Source organism: Diabrotica virgifera, chromosome 6, assembly GCF_917563875.1.
Source record: "Diabrotica virgifera virgifera chromosome 6, PGI_DIABVI_V3a".
NCBI lineage: Eukaryota > Metazoa > Arthropoda > Insecta > Coleoptera > Chrysomelidae > Diabrotica > Diabrotica virgifera.
Genome location: NC_065448.1, coordinates 250,445,908 through 250,463,067, shown reverse-complemented (window position 1 = coordinate 250,463,067; position 17,160 = coordinate 250,445,908). Strand labels below are relative to the sequence as shown.

At 32.6% G+C, this 17,160-nt stretch overlaps 1 protein-coding gene across 2 annotated transcripts in view; it reads left to right on the top strand.

Moving 5' to 3' along the window:
* Nucleotides 1–17,160, top strand: part of LOC114338534 (adenomatous polyposis coli protein) — a 216,516-nt gene that overhangs the window by 150,018 nt on the left and 49,338 nt on the right. For both annotated transcript variants that reach the window (XM_028289138.2, XM_050653906.1), the window contains 5 exons: nt 844–1,211; nt 2,009–2,204; nt 6,453–6,626; nt 11,486–11,667; nt 12,158–12,344. In XM_028289138.2, the coding sequence (XP_028144939.1) occupies nt 844–1,211; nt 2,009–2,204; nt 6,453–6,626; nt 11,486–11,667; nt 12,158–12,344 (1,107 nt within the window). The remainder of the gene's footprint in view (nt 1–843; nt 1,212–2,008; nt 2,205–6,452; nt 6,627–11,485; nt 11,668–12,157; nt 12,345–17,160) is intronic.

The following is a 17,160-nucleotide window of genomic DNA, read 5'->3' as shown; positions in this document are numbered from 1 at the left end:
TATCAAACAAACCACTGGTACTTGCTAACTATCTATTCACGAAAACGTCGATCTGCTCCTCAGCGATGCCAAAAACATAATGACTTCTTTTTCAAACTCTCTCAATCATTCAATCCACTTTTCCCCTTCCAACTTGACAAGAATCAGAAACAATATTTTCCATTCGACAAACAAACAGTCATTTTCAGAATTATTCCGACCATCCTAATTACTTTCGGGGAACCCTACAATATTTACTCGGGTTGAAACCAAGATATTAAAATTCCAAACTTTCTTTTAAACCACCTTTTCTAGAAAGTGATAATTACATCTACCTGTGGATTCTATAGTTCTCGTAATAAACAATCTATTTCCATTTTAAAAACTAAATACATCGTCCTTTTCACTTTAATTATTCACAAAAGTCTTTAATGGTTCATCGGAAAGCTCATTAAAAGAGAAATCCACTTACATCCAAACTAAATTCTAATAAATATTTACAGCTCAATATACAGGGTGTATCAAATTTATGTGCCCGCGTTATTTAAAAAAAAATTTAATTTAATTTTCATTTTGCTTTTGATTGATAAATTGAAAACACAATAATACATTGTAAATTATGATTCGGGAGTGCTCCTAGTATCATTTAACGTGTCTTGGTTTGTTTATTCCTACTGCCTCTTGATTGTAAATTTAGTATAGTCAATATTCTGTAGATAATCATTTTGGTTATTTTGTCTGAACGCTTTTATGAGACGTTGCTTGCTCCTACTATTATAGCTACATCCTACCTTTCAGAACTGTTACTAGAACTATTTTTACTCAGACTCACAAGTATTTATTCAAAAGTGTTTTTTCTTTTAGATAAGCGAAAGTCCAGAAGAAAAGGAAAGATGCAGCACCGAAGACATTTCCGACCTTGACCACCGAACGAAATTGACAGAAAAAATCCCAAAATCTGAACTTAGTTCCGGTCTAATGTCGCCAGAGAAACCAGTTAATTATGCAGAAGAGGGCACGCCCGGTTATTTTTCGAGGGTTAGTAGTTTCGGTTCTTTAACTTCCATACCTGCAAACGAAAGAATCAAAGAAACCAAAGAGAGTGAAAACAGGAATTTGGAGAATGTAAAGAATGTGGAGAAGATATCGACGAAATCATCCGTGGAAACCAAAGCGGTGAAATTTGAAAGGGTAGTGAACTATGCAGAAGAGACGCCCCTAATGTTCTCAAGGTATATTCATTTTTATATATTCAATTTACTTAATTATACCTTTAGTTAATGCTATTAGCTGTGTACAAGTACTTGCGAGGGGATACGAGAAACGATCGTGCGCGAGTAGCGGAGAAATCTTGTAACTTTCTTAGCATATTTTTTAAATAATTCATATTGTCAATTGAAATTGTCATATTGACATATTTCATACCTACTGTCATTGAAGAAAATAGGATTTCGCAAAGGCTGTGTTATAAATTGTAAAAATAACAAAAAATTGTTAATTTAATTTCTATTCATTTCCAACTTTTAAGCATAAATTAATACAAAGAGAAAAGTGGATTTCCATCATAATAAAGTAGAAATAAGTAACATAACCTAAATTATGCATTCTTGCGCCCGATTTTATAATCAGTTTGAAGTAAATATTAAATAAAAGTTCACTTTTAAGTGTAAATTTCAGTTTCATTATACCATAACCCTCACTTAATGTTCACTTTAACTTAACACTTTAATCTTAAAATCAATAAAGTCGTTTATATTACTGAATAGAGAATTAAATAACCTTTCAAACGAGCTATCATACGACCCCTACTCTGATTTAAAAAATCATCGATTACGTCATCACGCGCAGATGGATGACGTCACTAGTAGGTACAATATATATGCCAAAAAGTCATAATTTAAAAATAGAAATCGACCTGTCTCAGGATTTATTTCCAAATTTGCCCTTTCTCGAGATAATGAATTTATTCCAACTCAAACGTCCTCATTGTATATACAACAAAAGATACTGATAATAATATATCTTTCAGATCCAGTTCATTGGCGTCTTTAGATAGTATAGAACAACACTCCATTCATGATGATAGAAGTTCAGTAGTGTCTGATTTCAGTCGCTTAACCAGTGGAATCGTGTCTCCTAGTGAACTTCCTGATTCACCGACTCAAACAGTTCCACCAAGTCCTAAGCCGAGGAAAACATCGCCAGAATTTCCCTCTAGCTCAAAGGTAAAATCATAGGAAGTTATAGTTAGTTTAGAAACCAACCAAAAAAATGATAACGATATCCAGAAAAGTATCTTGATGTTAAAAAATAATGAACACATTTTATTTATCATGATATAGATATTTAAAAGCTATTTATTGCAGAGATGAGTCAAATGATCTCGAGTTTTTATGACACATTTGCTTATCAATGATTTTTGTTAGGATATAATATATAAAAATTGTAGTGAATAAACAAGTGGACTGTGAGTAACATTTTACGAATATTAAACGAAAAAACTGTTATTCTGAATATATCTAAATTCACCATTTGAGTAGGTATTCAATGTGTTGTGTTAGTGTTAGTGATTAAAAATATATTGTTAATTCGGTTAATTTATTTAAATAATTTTAAAGTAAAAATATCAGTAAAAAATGAATAACCATTTTCAATTTCGTTACAACACGAAAATACAGCCGCATCATTATTCCAGTTCAAATACCTAAATATCAAATACCTAAGTTTTACTTTTGACAGAAATATCAAATACATAAACACAGAAATATCGAATACATAGTACTTTATTTGTACCATTGTATTTATTTGTCCCTAATTGTGCTTCAAGTACCAAGAAGTGGACGATTTTCTAAAGAAAACAAAACGCTTATCCTGTAGTGATCTCCAGACTATCAGCTTAATGAGCCATATTTTAAAATTGTGTCTAAAAATTATACATTAAAGTGATTAAAGTATGTATGACTGAGCTTAGAAAAAATCAGTACATGGAAATCAGTACAGTATTCGGAAAGCAGTGGGTACGAGAGGGTATGTAGAGACGTAAATGGCGATATTTATGTATGCTTCATTGATTACCATAACGCGTTCGACACAGTAAAGCACGACAAGCTGATAGAGATATTAACCAATATTGGAATAACACCTGTGATATAAGAAGTATTAGCAATTTTTACTGAAATCAAACATCGTCTATCCGGACAGAGGCAGGAGAATCCGACGATATCGAAATCAAACAGGGAGTCCTACAGGGATGTATCCTATCACCTCTCAACAGAGAATTTATCAATAACATACGATACGCAGACGATGCGGTGGTATTCACTTACAGTTCTGAAGACCTTCAGAAGTTAATGAATAGAATCACAGAAGTAAGTCAAAGATATAGACTTTCACTAAACATTAAGAAAACAAAATGTATGATCATCTTTAAAAAGGAACAGCAATTTGGACGAATCAGTGTGAACGGTCAACGAATAGAAATAATAAAAACACACCTATCTTTGTGGGACCATTTTCTTGAAATAAAATGTAGGATAGAGAAAGCAAGATCTGCATTTCAAAAAATGGCTAAGCTATTCAAATGGCATGATTTATCAATGCCCATGTTAGAGCCAATACAGCCAAAATCGAATACTTCGGTCACATCATGAGGAACAGGACTTCTGGAACTAATTTTACAGGGACAAGTAGAAGGAAAACTATAACCAGGAAGGCGAAGGCTTTTCTGGCTGAGAAATTTACGTACGTTCAACACAACAACCAGAAATCTTTTCAGAGCATCCAAGTACAGATTGCCATGATGATCTCCAACATTCGAAACGAATAGGCATTACAAAAAGAAGAGAACCCAAAAATATGCTTTATTTTTGAAGTTATACTTCTTTGGGCGCGATTGAGAGTGAATTTTTATTATTCTGGGCGCATGTGCACACAGACATCATGGTATTAGTCGCTAAATCTTTTAAGGTATCTAGCGCAAATAAGGTGTGCGTGAAAAGAATATATTAGTGTTTTTAGTAAATATATTTATTATAATTTTTGTGTCTTTGGATTTGTCTTCCTCAGGAGTAAGATAATAAGTATTATTGAAAATGTTTATTCAATTGATCTATTTGTCACCGTGATTGTAATTATGCCCGAGAAATGATCGTGCGTAAAGATAACCATGGTAGCCTATCGGTAGAGCATTCGCCTAGAGATCGAGAGGTCCCGCGTTCAAATCCGGACAATTCATATTCTTTTTTTTTTTTAATTTTTGGTATTCTTTTAGTTCTTTCTAAAATTAGTTTAATATTTAAATACTTTAATATTTAATATATTGATTTCATTGAAATCATAAATAGAACTATAACGTACGTACAAAGTACACACACATTCTTTTTTTTTAATTGCAAGAATATATATGCATAATAGGGAACTTGCATAAATTTTTAAATTCGGAAAAAATGTTATAAATCACAACAGAACGTAATTTAAAACATGTATCAAAGATAAAAAAGTTTTGTTTGTCTTTCGTTTGGCCCCTAAAGACGATTAAAAATTCAAATTAAAACGTGGTCCAAAACGCATCGGTTTTACATTTACATTTTTCCAATAAAGTAAACAGAATTTTAAATTAGACGTTATAAACGTCAGTAGAAAATACATTTATGTGACGTTATTACAAGTGTTTTTGATCGTTTGACCTATTCATAGAAAATTTGTACTTTTACAAAATGGTTTTATTTTCAATAGCAAACCTTCGTTCCTTTCCTTCAAAAACAGTATAAAACTACAATTTTAACAAACTGGTATATATTATTACAATGAGATACGATAAATGTCATTAGAATATAAATATTTTTGACTTATTCCACGACGATGAGCTTGCCAAATACCCAAGTAGGTGGAGGCCAATAAACTAAAGAATGAGAAGAAGAATATACCTAAATATAAGGTTGTGTCTAGGTATACGCTAACGTGTACGCAAATAAAAAAGTTAGAGTGTCAGTGATTTCATATTTTTTATTTGTTTAGTGTTTGTTTTTAAATTAACTACGGAGTGCGGACAATTATTTAGTTCTTTTAATGAGTTTAAGAACATTTTAAAACAGTACGCAAAAGATAAGAGACTATAAATTAATATATATTTTTTTTAGTTATAAATGAAATAGTATTACCGTAAAAGATTAAAATAAAAGGAAGACCTAAAGCTTTCACAATAATAATTAACTTGTTTTGAAGCTATTATCCTTGTGGCATTTTTGTAATCAACTATTCTAAATGGGAACTAAGCCACAATTTAACTAAAAAATTGATTTTATTAACGTTTCGACTTCTAAACCGGATGTCGTTGTCAAAATACAAAATATTTTTAAATTAAACAAAAATGTTGTTGCTTAGTAAAAAATTTTTTCTAATAATTTATTTAATCTGACTAATTTTTGTATTTTGACAATGACATCCGATTTGGACGTCTAAACGTTAATAAAATAATTTTTTTAGTTAAATTGTGGCTTATTTTGCATTTAGAATAGTTGATTATAATAATTCACTTACGTATAAAAATTATTTTAACAATATTTTGTACCTACATGTTATGTCAACTAAATACATATAATTATTTTGCTAACCTAAATATATACTTTTATATATACACATTGATTTATTATAATTAAGTTTGAAACATCTGAATAGTTCTGTTTCCCTTCCCTTAACAAATATGTTTCCATCAAACAAACACTAAACATATCAAAATAGCATGTACCAAAATATATAGTCACTGCGCAAGCTAAATAATGACGTCACTGGCTTGATGAAGTTTAATTCGCGTGTACATACCTAACTTTTTTATTTGCGTACACGTTAGCGTGTACCTAGACACAGCGAAATATAACCATAATAAAAACTAATGCACAACTATGTGACGTCACGGGCCGTTTGAACTATTTTATACCGCAGAAGACTTTAAATATGTATTTCTAAGTTATTACGAGTTTTTGAAGCGTGAAATTTTGGAAATCTCATTTTTAAACAAAACTGAACATTATTATCTAATAAGAAAAAAATGTGCAAGTCCCTATTATCCGAACACTAATTTTAATAATGTACTCATCCCTGGCAGTTGGTATATTATTTTTTAATAATTGACGACCACTACTTGATTTTTTTACTAATTTGCTTCGAGTTTAACATTGCAAATGTTATTTCGCCAAATATTATCTTTTATCCGACGAAATACGGTTATTTTTTAAAACGGCGGAAAACACATTTAAATATGTTATAATTATACCACTACGCATATAATTACACCTTATAACAACTGGCATTGCATAATCAAAAAAACCCATTATCGTTGTTAGCTATTGTTTGTATTTAAGTTTACCGCAAATGTAGAACACATATCAGTCGTGTGCCATGCTGTTATATTTTTTTTATAAATAATGTATTTTTACTAAAATGTTTATTTGAAAATATTTATTTTTAAATCACAGACAAGAATAACCTCAGAAAACAGACCTCAACCCGCTGCTAGAACTTTACCTAAACCAAGTGTTTTTGAAGACAACGTAACTAAATTCAAAGAAGAAAGTACACCGATTCAGTTTTCGACAGCGACAAGCTTAAGTAGTCTCACCATTGACGAACCAGAAGATAATATTGAGCAGGTAAAATTTTTCATTAAATTTGTTTTTAGTAGTTTTTACGTTCTTCTTCTTTACGTGCCATCTCCGCGTGGAAGGTTGGCAATCATCGTTGCTATTCTAACTTTTGACACTACAGCCCTAAAGAGTTCGGTTGAGCTGAATCCAGTTTCAGCAAGGACATTTTTCTTCTACGTATGCTGCGCCTTCCTTGAATCTTTCCCTGCATTATTAATTGTAGGAGTTCATATCTGTCACCACGTGTTATATGACCTAGATATTGTAGTTTTCTTATTTTGACGGAATCCAGTATCTCCCTGCTGTTCTCTATTCTTCTTAGTACAGTGGAACCCCGATAAGTCGGCCCCCGATAACCCGGAAGTCCGGCTAACCCGGACCGATTTTCATCAGACAAAAATTTAACAAATAAACAATTTAACAATTTTATCAAATAAAAATGTATGTAGGCCAAATAATATTTCAGAGATAATGTGTATTTGTGTAATTTGAACACATAAGTACAATAGTAAAAATGATTCATGCACACGGCGGCAGCCAGAGCGACCGTCTCAGCTTATCGGAAAGAACAGACACCTGTCTGTATTCCTTTTTCTTTATTTATGTCAAACTGTCTTAGCATTGTTTAAAAAAGACGTGACTATTTAAAAATTCTTGTATTGTGTGTAGTACAGCCTAGTGATGTAACGAATGTCATTTTTTGAACATTCGCGAATACGAATGCGAATGCGAATATCTGCTACCGACATTCGCGAATGCGGATGCGAATGCGAATATTCAGTTTTTTTTTAATTTGTTTCTATTTTGTAATGTTTCCTAAATATATAATGAAAGTTTAATTGATATTTAGTGTAAATCAATCTGAATCTTAAGCTTTATTACATAATACCAAATAATAAAAAAAAGTGAAGGCTGATAATGTAATAAGCTAATACAAGGTTAAGTTCTATCTATCTATTGCCCTTCATTTGTCCAAAGTTGAATGTGGGTCTCCCCCTTATTTTTCCATTCATTCTTCTCGGTTCAGTGCTAAATGTCCATCTGGTCCCTGCGAATCTTTTTAGGTCATCAGACGAGCTCATCTGTGGTCTGCCCTTTCCTCTTTTATGGTCGTAATGTCTCCAGTGAGTTATCGCTTTATTCCATCTTCCATCTGTTTGTCTGTTGTTGTGTCCTGCATATTTCCATTTGAGAGTAGCTGCATGTTTGTGGTTAAGTTACCTTTTCTTAATAAAAAAAGATGAGAAGTGAATATATTTTGATTTTATTAACCTAATATTATCTTAAAATTATTTTTTTTCTGGTTTTCATATTCGCAAAACATTCGCACAAATTTCGCGAATGCGGATGCGAATGCGAATATGCAAAAACATGCGAATATTCGCGAATGCGAATGCGAATACGAATATTCGTTACATCACTAGTACAGCCTATTAATCACTTCCGTTCTGTAATGTAATCGTGCTTCAGATTGTGTTTGCTTTGTCTACGTAATGGTAACAAAACGTAAAAATGTTGCAGTGACAATGGAAAAGAAACTAGAAACATTAGGTAGGATTGATAAAGACGAATCTTTAAAATAAATTTATTGCAGCATCATAATATGATATTATGCTACCATAGGTCTGGATCGCGCGTATGAAAAAAAAGTTGATTAATAGCAAGCTAAAAATTTATTAATAGCTTAAGGGTGTCTAGTCGGATAAACTTTGATATATGAGAACACTGGAACAGGGGCAGTTTTAATTGTGGAACAGGTCAAAAATTTGGAACGGTCAGAACACGAAAATGGCACATTTGTTTTGTCCGACAGAACAGACATAAACTCTCCGAACAGAGATTAAACTCTCATGCAAAAATCAGACTGCTATTTATCACCTGTCATAATTCCTGTCATTTGACATATTCTACATGTTCCACTCATTAAAACGCCAATTTGGTGATAAATAGCAGTCTGATTTTTGCATGAGAGTTTAATCTCTGTTCGGAGAGTTTAAGTCTGTTCTGTCGGAAAAAATACATGTGCCGTTTTCGTGGTCTGACCGTTCCAAATTTTTAACCTGTTCCACAGTTAAAACTTCCCCTGTTCCAGTGTTCCCATATATTAATGTTTGTCCGACTAGACACCCTTAAGCTAATAACAAATTTTCAGCTTGCTATTTATCAATTTTTTTTTGTACGCAGGATCCAGACCTACCATATTATGGTGTCGGTACATCTCTACAGTATGACTGAGTTTTTTACCAAGAAATGAACAAAACTCTACACTCTATACAACTATACGTAATTTAGATGTGTACTGTGCATATGTGTTTCATGTTTTTGTAATTGTAATGGAGGTTATTTATTAATTTTTACTATATTCTCCGGCTAACCCGGATTTTCGATAACCCGGATCGGCCGCGGTCCCGATTAATCCGAGTTATCGAGGTTCCACTGTATGTACTTCTTCATTGGTTATTCTGTCTGCCCAGGAGATTCTCAGCATTCTTCGGTATGTCCACATTTCAAATGTTTCCAATCTATTAAGACATTGTTTATTAAGAGTCCATGTCTCCACACCATACAAAAGAACGGAAAATACATAACACTTTAGTACTCGTTTTCTAAGATTTAGGCTGAGGTCTCTACTACATAATATTTGTTTCATATTATTGAATGCACTTCTAGCCTTTTCTATTATAGCATATACATATTTTTATTATTAGCACTAAATAGTTATAATTCTGAACTCGTTCTATCGTCTGATTATTTACGTGTAGATTGATGTTTCTAATATTTTTCTTAGATATACCCATACATTTTGTTTTCTGTTATTATAGAACTATTAGTAATTGGTTGTTGCTGTTTTTTATCTAGTTCCGGTTTCGATTTTCCCAATATGATTTTGGTCAACACTTTGGACGTAACCCTTAGTAATATATGCGTATTTTTATTATCAACCCCGCCTTCCACTCCTTTGGTAATTGTTTATCAGTCCGTATATTATTCAAAAGTGTAATGTTTCTATTGATTGCTCAGTAACTGCTTTTATTAGGTAAATGGATATTTGTTGATTCCCGTGGCTTTGCCATTTTTTTAGAAGTTTTTGTGTTTTCTGAATTACTGCTCCAATTTTTCTTACTGCAATTTCTCCAAATATTTATGGACCAAGAGATTTTCCAATGTCGGAAAAAAAATCATTTTAAGACGGCTGATTCTTTCATATATTGTTCCCTATGCTTCCTCGAATACCGTACCGGCCATCTGGCTACTGATATAGGTTGCGTTCATTACTGCGCAGCACACTTGTACAGGTAAACATATCGAATTTAAAATTATTGTAAGACGAAAAATTTTTTTGTCATTACTTTTTAAACATTATTAAATATATGAACTGTAATTGCCAGACATTTCTGTGGTTTAAAAAGTTTTGACAAAAAAATTTTTCGACCTAAAATAATTTAAATTCAATATACAGGGTGATTGATGAGTGTGATAAATCTCAGTAGATCCGCTATATTAATAGATAGCAATAAAAGTTAATAATAAAAATTGTGGCCAACTTTCAGCTTCACATTACGAAATTAGTTAGATTGTTAAGAACATAGTGGTAGACCAAACTTATGTTTTTTTTTTAAATGGAACACCCTTTATATTCGAAATTCTCTTAACTTCCCCATCACAAAAATATAAAGGTTTGTTATGTTATATAGGGCTTTTACAAAGTTATAACCAATTTTTTATGAAAATCGTAAAAAGTTCAGCTCCCTTTATAAATAAAAAAAAAGCCAACAGCGATGGTTTATTGGTGCTATATTTTTTTGTTGATTGTGAAAATTTTTAAGAATTGTTGATATTGCTAATTTTCCTTATATCGAATACAGGGTGAGTCAAAACGCAAGTACATTCTTTTCTCAGAAATTTTAAATGGAACACCCTGTATTTTATATTACTATCGACAAATATCATTACCGTACTTTAATTTTTGTATAATATTCCCTATGCCTAAATTTGTCAGTTTTCGAGATATTTTCATTTTTCAGAGCAAGTTTTTAATTAGGGTGTTCTATTTAAAATTACTGTGAAAATAATGTACTTGCGTTTTCACTCACCCTATATTCGATATAAAGAAAATTAGCAATGTCAACCATTTTTATAAATTTTGACAATCAACAAAAAAATATGGCACCAATAAACCATTGCTGTTGTGCTTATTTTTATTTATACAGGAAGCTGAACTTATTACGATTTTCATAGAACATTGGTTATAACTGTGTAAATACCCTGTATAACATAACAAACCTTTATATTTTTGTGATGGGGAACTTAAGAAGATTTCGAATATAAAATAGAATATTGGGTGTTCCATTTAAAAAAACGTAAGTTTGGTCTGCCACTATGTTATCGAACACCCTGTAACATTCTAACTAATTTTGTAATGTGATGCACAAAGTTAGCTACAATTTTTGTTATTAACTTTTATTGCTATCTATTACTATAGCGGATCTACTAAGAGCTTTTTCACACTAATCAATTACCCTGATTTTGTGTTTACCTGTACAGGTGTGCTGCGCAGTAATGAACGCAACCTGTATCAGCAGCAAGATGGCCGGTACGGTGTTCGAGGACGCATAGGGAACAATATATGAAAGAATCAGCCGTCTTAAAATGATTTCTCGAAAACTTTGCTAGCTCTTAGACCATTACTTCTAGCTCTGGTGATTCTAGTTTGTCTTCTATGACTTGTGTTGTAAGTTTAGAATATAATTTCTTCGAAGTATGTATTCCTTTCATCTTTGTATTATTTCTTTCTTATTTTTTATTCTGTTGGCACCAAACAGTAAGTCTTTTAAAAGATGATCTTGAAATGTTCTATTTTTTAGGCCATTGGAATAAAACCTGAAGAGAGCATCGACGAAGAAAAAGTCGAAAATGAAGAGGTAGAGAAGAAGGACGAAGAAAAGGAAACAGCTAATTCTGACATTAATGATGAATTTGTAGTGGAATCAGACGTCGATGAAGACATTTTAGCGGATTGTATTAGTATTGGAATGCAAAATAACAGGTAAATATAAACTATTCCAAAAAATAAACTCACCATTCGGCGATCCCAAGAATTTTCACTTGATTTACTTTTGACATACAAAATTATACCGAATTTGAATTGTTTTAAAATATTGGACATTCTGTTTTCTTTTAGTACATCTTTGGTAGATCTTCTTTATTTTCATATATGTTCATGTTCAGGTTCCTGTTCAGAAAGGTGGTTAATACAATGAAAATTAAAGCTAAAATCAATATTATTACAAGAATTAATGTTAAAATTAAACTCACCAGGCTTCCAGGTTGAACTGCGTAGTCAATATTCTCTGGGCCGAGCTTTCGATCTCCTCTCTGACGTCATCTTCAGGGTTTCCACACTAGACTGTTCACTGGACACTGCAATACTTGCATATTGCTTATTGTATTATTTGCTATACTGGGCTATATTACAAAAAGCATTTATATCACTTTATGACTTGTTGATCTTAACTGACACTTAAAATTATTTGCAGGCACAGTCAACCCAAATCTATTCCAACTTCAACTCCGACCAAGTTACCAATTTCAAGCTTCAAATACACGCCCAAAGCAGGTCCCAACACTGGAATTCCAATGCCTAGGATGAATTCAAGAGCGCAACAGCCTAATACTTCAAGATTATCAAATTTTGATAACGCCATGGGTATTCCAGGAAATCATGTAAGGTTATAAATGAAATATCAAATGTAGTTATCTTGTTTTCTATAAACATCACATAGAGTGATGGCCAAAACGAAAATTTAAAAAACTAGCATTTCAATGCGATTCTTGTTCCTAAAGCTTGTAGTTATATGTTATATGTGACGTCTTTTGTCACTATCCCCTCCCCAAATAACCTATCTAAACACATTTAACAGCTGTCACTTCGTAACACGTTTTGGCTATGTTTAGTCACAGTATAATGCTAACGAATCAGTAGGGTCGCTCCCAATTTTGCAATCCACTCCTGAGACAAAATTTTGAATGAGCGACGATAACGACCAATTATTGCAAATATGCGACGATAACGACCAATCACGGCAAATTTAGGATGCCTTTAACTGTCATTCATCTGCGCAAAGGGCTAAAATTTTTGATGAATTCGGTGACATTGTCATCAAAATGGACATAAAGAACAATAGTGCAGCCGATATGTGAAACAATTGTGCATTTGATGATAGAAGCATATAATTTGGACCACATATACTACACATATAAAGCTTCAAATTTAGATGGGAGGCCATCTCAGATTTTGCCTTTTACAAAAATGGCGCGCATTCAAAATGGCGACTTTACATATGTGACTAATAGCACGATAACTTTTGAAAGAAAGGTCCGATTTTAACCAAATTTGGTATATAGGTTCTTTTTTTGATGTGTAAAATTGAGGTCTTGAACCGGAAGAATCGGTTTACCAGAAGTTGTGTTTTTCCTGGTTTTTTATGTAAAAATATGTTGTTTTTATTTCAATTATTTCACCCTGTATATATTAATTTTTCAAAAAGGCAATAACGCCATTGAAAAGAGCATAAGAATATTTTTTAGGAAATATTTTGAACTTTTTAGTTATGTTAATTACCATTTAATAAATGCATAACTTATCTTCACATGTACCTATGTGCGACAGATTCGGGCAAATATTATAAGAATGGTTGTGCATTTAATGGTAGAAGCATATAATTTGGACCACATATACTACACATACAAAGGTTCAAATTTAGATGTGAGGCCATCTCAGATTTTGCCTGTTACAAAAATGGCGCGCATTCAAAATGGCGACTATACATATATGTGACTATTATCACGATAACTTTTGAACGAAAAGTCCGATTTCAACCAAATTTGGTATATATGTTCTTTTTTTGATGTATAAGATCGAGCTCTTGAACCGGAAGAATCGGTTTACCAAAAGTTGTGTTTATCCTGATTTTTTTGTAAAAATATGTTGTTAATTTTTTCAATTCTTTCACCCTGTATATATTAATTGTTCAAAAAGGTAATACCGGCGTTGAAAAGAGCGTAAAAATATTTTTTAGGAAATATTTTGAACTCTTTAGTTATATTAATTACCATTTAATAAATGCATAACGTATCTTCACATATAGGTACCTATGTGCGGCAGATTCGTGCAAATAATAATGTAAGAATTATTGTGCATTTAATGGTAGAAGCATATAATTTGGATCACACATACTACACATACAAAAATTCAAATTTAGATATGAGGCCATCTCAGATTTTGTCTTTTACAAAAATGGCGGGCATTCAAAATTAATCTGCCGCCCATAGGTACATGTGCACATACGTTAGGCATTTATTAATTAGTAATTAACATAACTAAAAAGTTTAAAATATTTCCTAAAAATATATTTACACTCTTTTCAATGGCTGTATTACCTTTTTGAAAAATTTATATATACAGGGTGAAAGAATTGAAAAAGAAACAACATATTTTTACATAAAAAAACAGTAAAAACAAAACTTTTGGGAAACCGATTGTTTCGGTTCAAGACCTTGATCTTATTCATCAAATAAAGAACATATATACCAAATTTGGTTGAAATCTGACGTCCCGTTCAAAAGTTATCGTGCTGTTAGTTACATATTATGTATAGTCGCCATTTTGAATGCCCGCCATTTTTGTAAAAAGAACAAAAACTGAGATGGCCTCATATCTAAATTTGAACCTTTATGTATGTATTATATGTGGTCCAAATTATATGATTTTACCATTAAATGCACAATAATTCTTATAATATTTGCACGAATCTGCCGCACACAGGTACATGTGAAGATACGTTATGCCTTTATTAAATGGTAATTAACATAACTAAAAAGTTCAAAATATTTCCTAAAAACTATTTTTACGCTCTTTTCAATGGCGGTATTAACTTTTTGAAAAATTAATACATACAGGGTGAAAGAATTGAAAAAAACAACATATTTTTACATAAAAAATCAGGAAAAACAAAACCTCTGGTAAACCGATTCTTGCGGTTCTAAAGCTCGATCTTACACATCAAATTACAGATCCTACAAACCAAATTTGGTTGAAATCGGATGTTTCGTTCAAAAGTTATCGTGCTATTAGTCACATATATGTATAGTCGCCATTTTGAATGCCCGCCATTTTTGTAAAAAAGCAAAATCTGAGATGGCCTCCCATCTAATTTTGAACCTTTATATATGTAGTATACGTGGTCCAAATTATATGCTTCTATCATTAAATGCACAATTCTTATAATATTTGCACGAATCTGCCGCACTACAAAGGATTTTTTGCGGAGTGATCCTACGGATTCGTTGGCATTATACTGTGGTTTAGTTATGAGATTTTGTTACTTTCTTGTACGATTTGTGATATCTTTATTTTTATAATTCAAGTGATTTTCGAAAGGGGCGGTTATGATTATGCCAGACGAAATAAGTGCTCAATATCGAACCATGTTTTTTTAATTTTAGCCTTCTAGAATTTCAGTTAAAATTTTTTTTTTTTTATTACATATTTTCATTTACAATCTGCTTCATCGAAGCTATAAGCAAATAGTTTGAATGTTAAATACATGAGGGAGAAGCTGCCCTGTGGCAACCCTCCTATTATAATTTTTTACATTTGATCACAATATGTATATATTTAATTTATTAAATCTGTTGGCCATAGTTTCTTCAGTCGTCTTGCGAATTCGGGAGGAGTGTTCAGCAGTCTTGCTTCATCATTTGGATGACTTCTCAGTCCATCAAGGTAGCTCTTTGTGATCCTTGGAATTTCTTCCTCTACCAAGGGTGTAGCTGAGTCCTCGTGTAGGGTTTTATTGCTTACATACCAGGGTGCGTTGAATATTATCCTCAATATTTTTGATTGGACTCTTTGTATTATCTTGATATTTGATGGCTTTGAGCATCCCCAGAGTTGAACACCATAGGTCCAAATTGGTTTTATCATAGTTTTATACAGGAGCAGTTTATTTTCAATATTGAGTTTTGATTTTCGACCAATAAGCCAGCTCATTTGTCGTATTTTGATGTTGATCTGGGTTTTCTTGGCTTGGATGTGCGGCTTCCATGTTAATCTTTTGTCAAGGGTTAGTCCCAAATATTTGACTTGTGTGCTGACTGGTAATTGTGTATCATTTAGCGTTATTGTTGGGCATACATCTCTTCGGTTTGTAAATGTAACTTGGGTTGACTTCGTTTCATTTACTTTCACCTTCCATTTGTTGAGCCATGTTCCCAATTGGTCAAGGTGGTTTTGCAGTTGTGCAGACGCGATAATAGGGTCCTCATTGACAGCGATTATGGTGGTGTCATCAGCGAATGTTGAGATTTGGGTTGTTTCAGTGGTTGGGATATCTGCGGTAAATAATAGGTAAAGGAGAGGGCCCAGGACACTACCCTGTGGTACACCTGATTTAATGGGAAAATATGTGGAAGTTGCTGTGTTATATTTTACTTGGAAGTAACGATCTTCAATGTAGGATTTCATGATTAGGTAGTAGGAGGTTGGAAGAATACATTTGAGTTTGTATAAAAGTCCAGTATGCCATACTCTATCAAATGCCTTTTCTACATCTAAGAATGCCGCTGTGCAATATTTTTTTTCCTCAATAGCAGTAAGGATTTTTGTTATAATTCTATGAGTCTGTTGTGTTGTGGAGTGTCTCTCTCTAAAACCAAACTGGTGTGTGGGTATTTCTACATCTAGGTTAATGTCATTCTTCAGTCTACCAAGTAGTAGTCTTTCGAAGATCTTAGACATTATCGGCAACAAGCTGATTGGCCGATAGGATGATGTTTTATTTGGAGGTTTACCCGGTTTGTGAATCATTATTATTTGCGCAAATTTCCATGTGATTGGGAAATATATCAGTTAATGTGCACTATTGTATATTGTAGTTAGCATGACCAATGCTCTTCTCGGAAGATGTTTCAGTATTAATCCTGTTATTAGGTCAAATCCAGGTGCTTTGTGGTTATTGCATTTTTCTATTTCTAGTTTAACTTCTGATGTATTGAATGGTGTTATTGGAAGCGTCATAGGGCAAGCACTATCCAGGAAGTCTCTTATTAAGTTTCCATCATCATTATTTTCTACTTGGTGTTCTTTAAAAATACCAGCTAAGTATTCTGCAAATGCTGAAGCTTTTTCCTCGTCTGATCTTCCCCAAGTACCATCATCTTTCTTAATTGGCGAGTTGTGTTCTGTAGGTCTCTTTAAGTGTTTTGTTGCCTTCCATATTGAGTGATCTTCTTTAGACAAGGTACTAATGTAGTGTTCAAATGTGGCATTGCGTGCTTCATTTAGCGCTGTTTTTAATTGTCTGGTTAATCGATTATATTCGTGTTTGTCATTAATGTTGCGGCTTCTTTGCCATCTACCTCTTGCTCTTCGTTTTTCGACTATTAGTTGTCTAATATAATTCGAAGTGGTATTTTTGTTTTCTTGCTTTGGAGTTGATGGTGTAGCTCGATATGCAGCTTGCTGAATTTGACAGGTGAA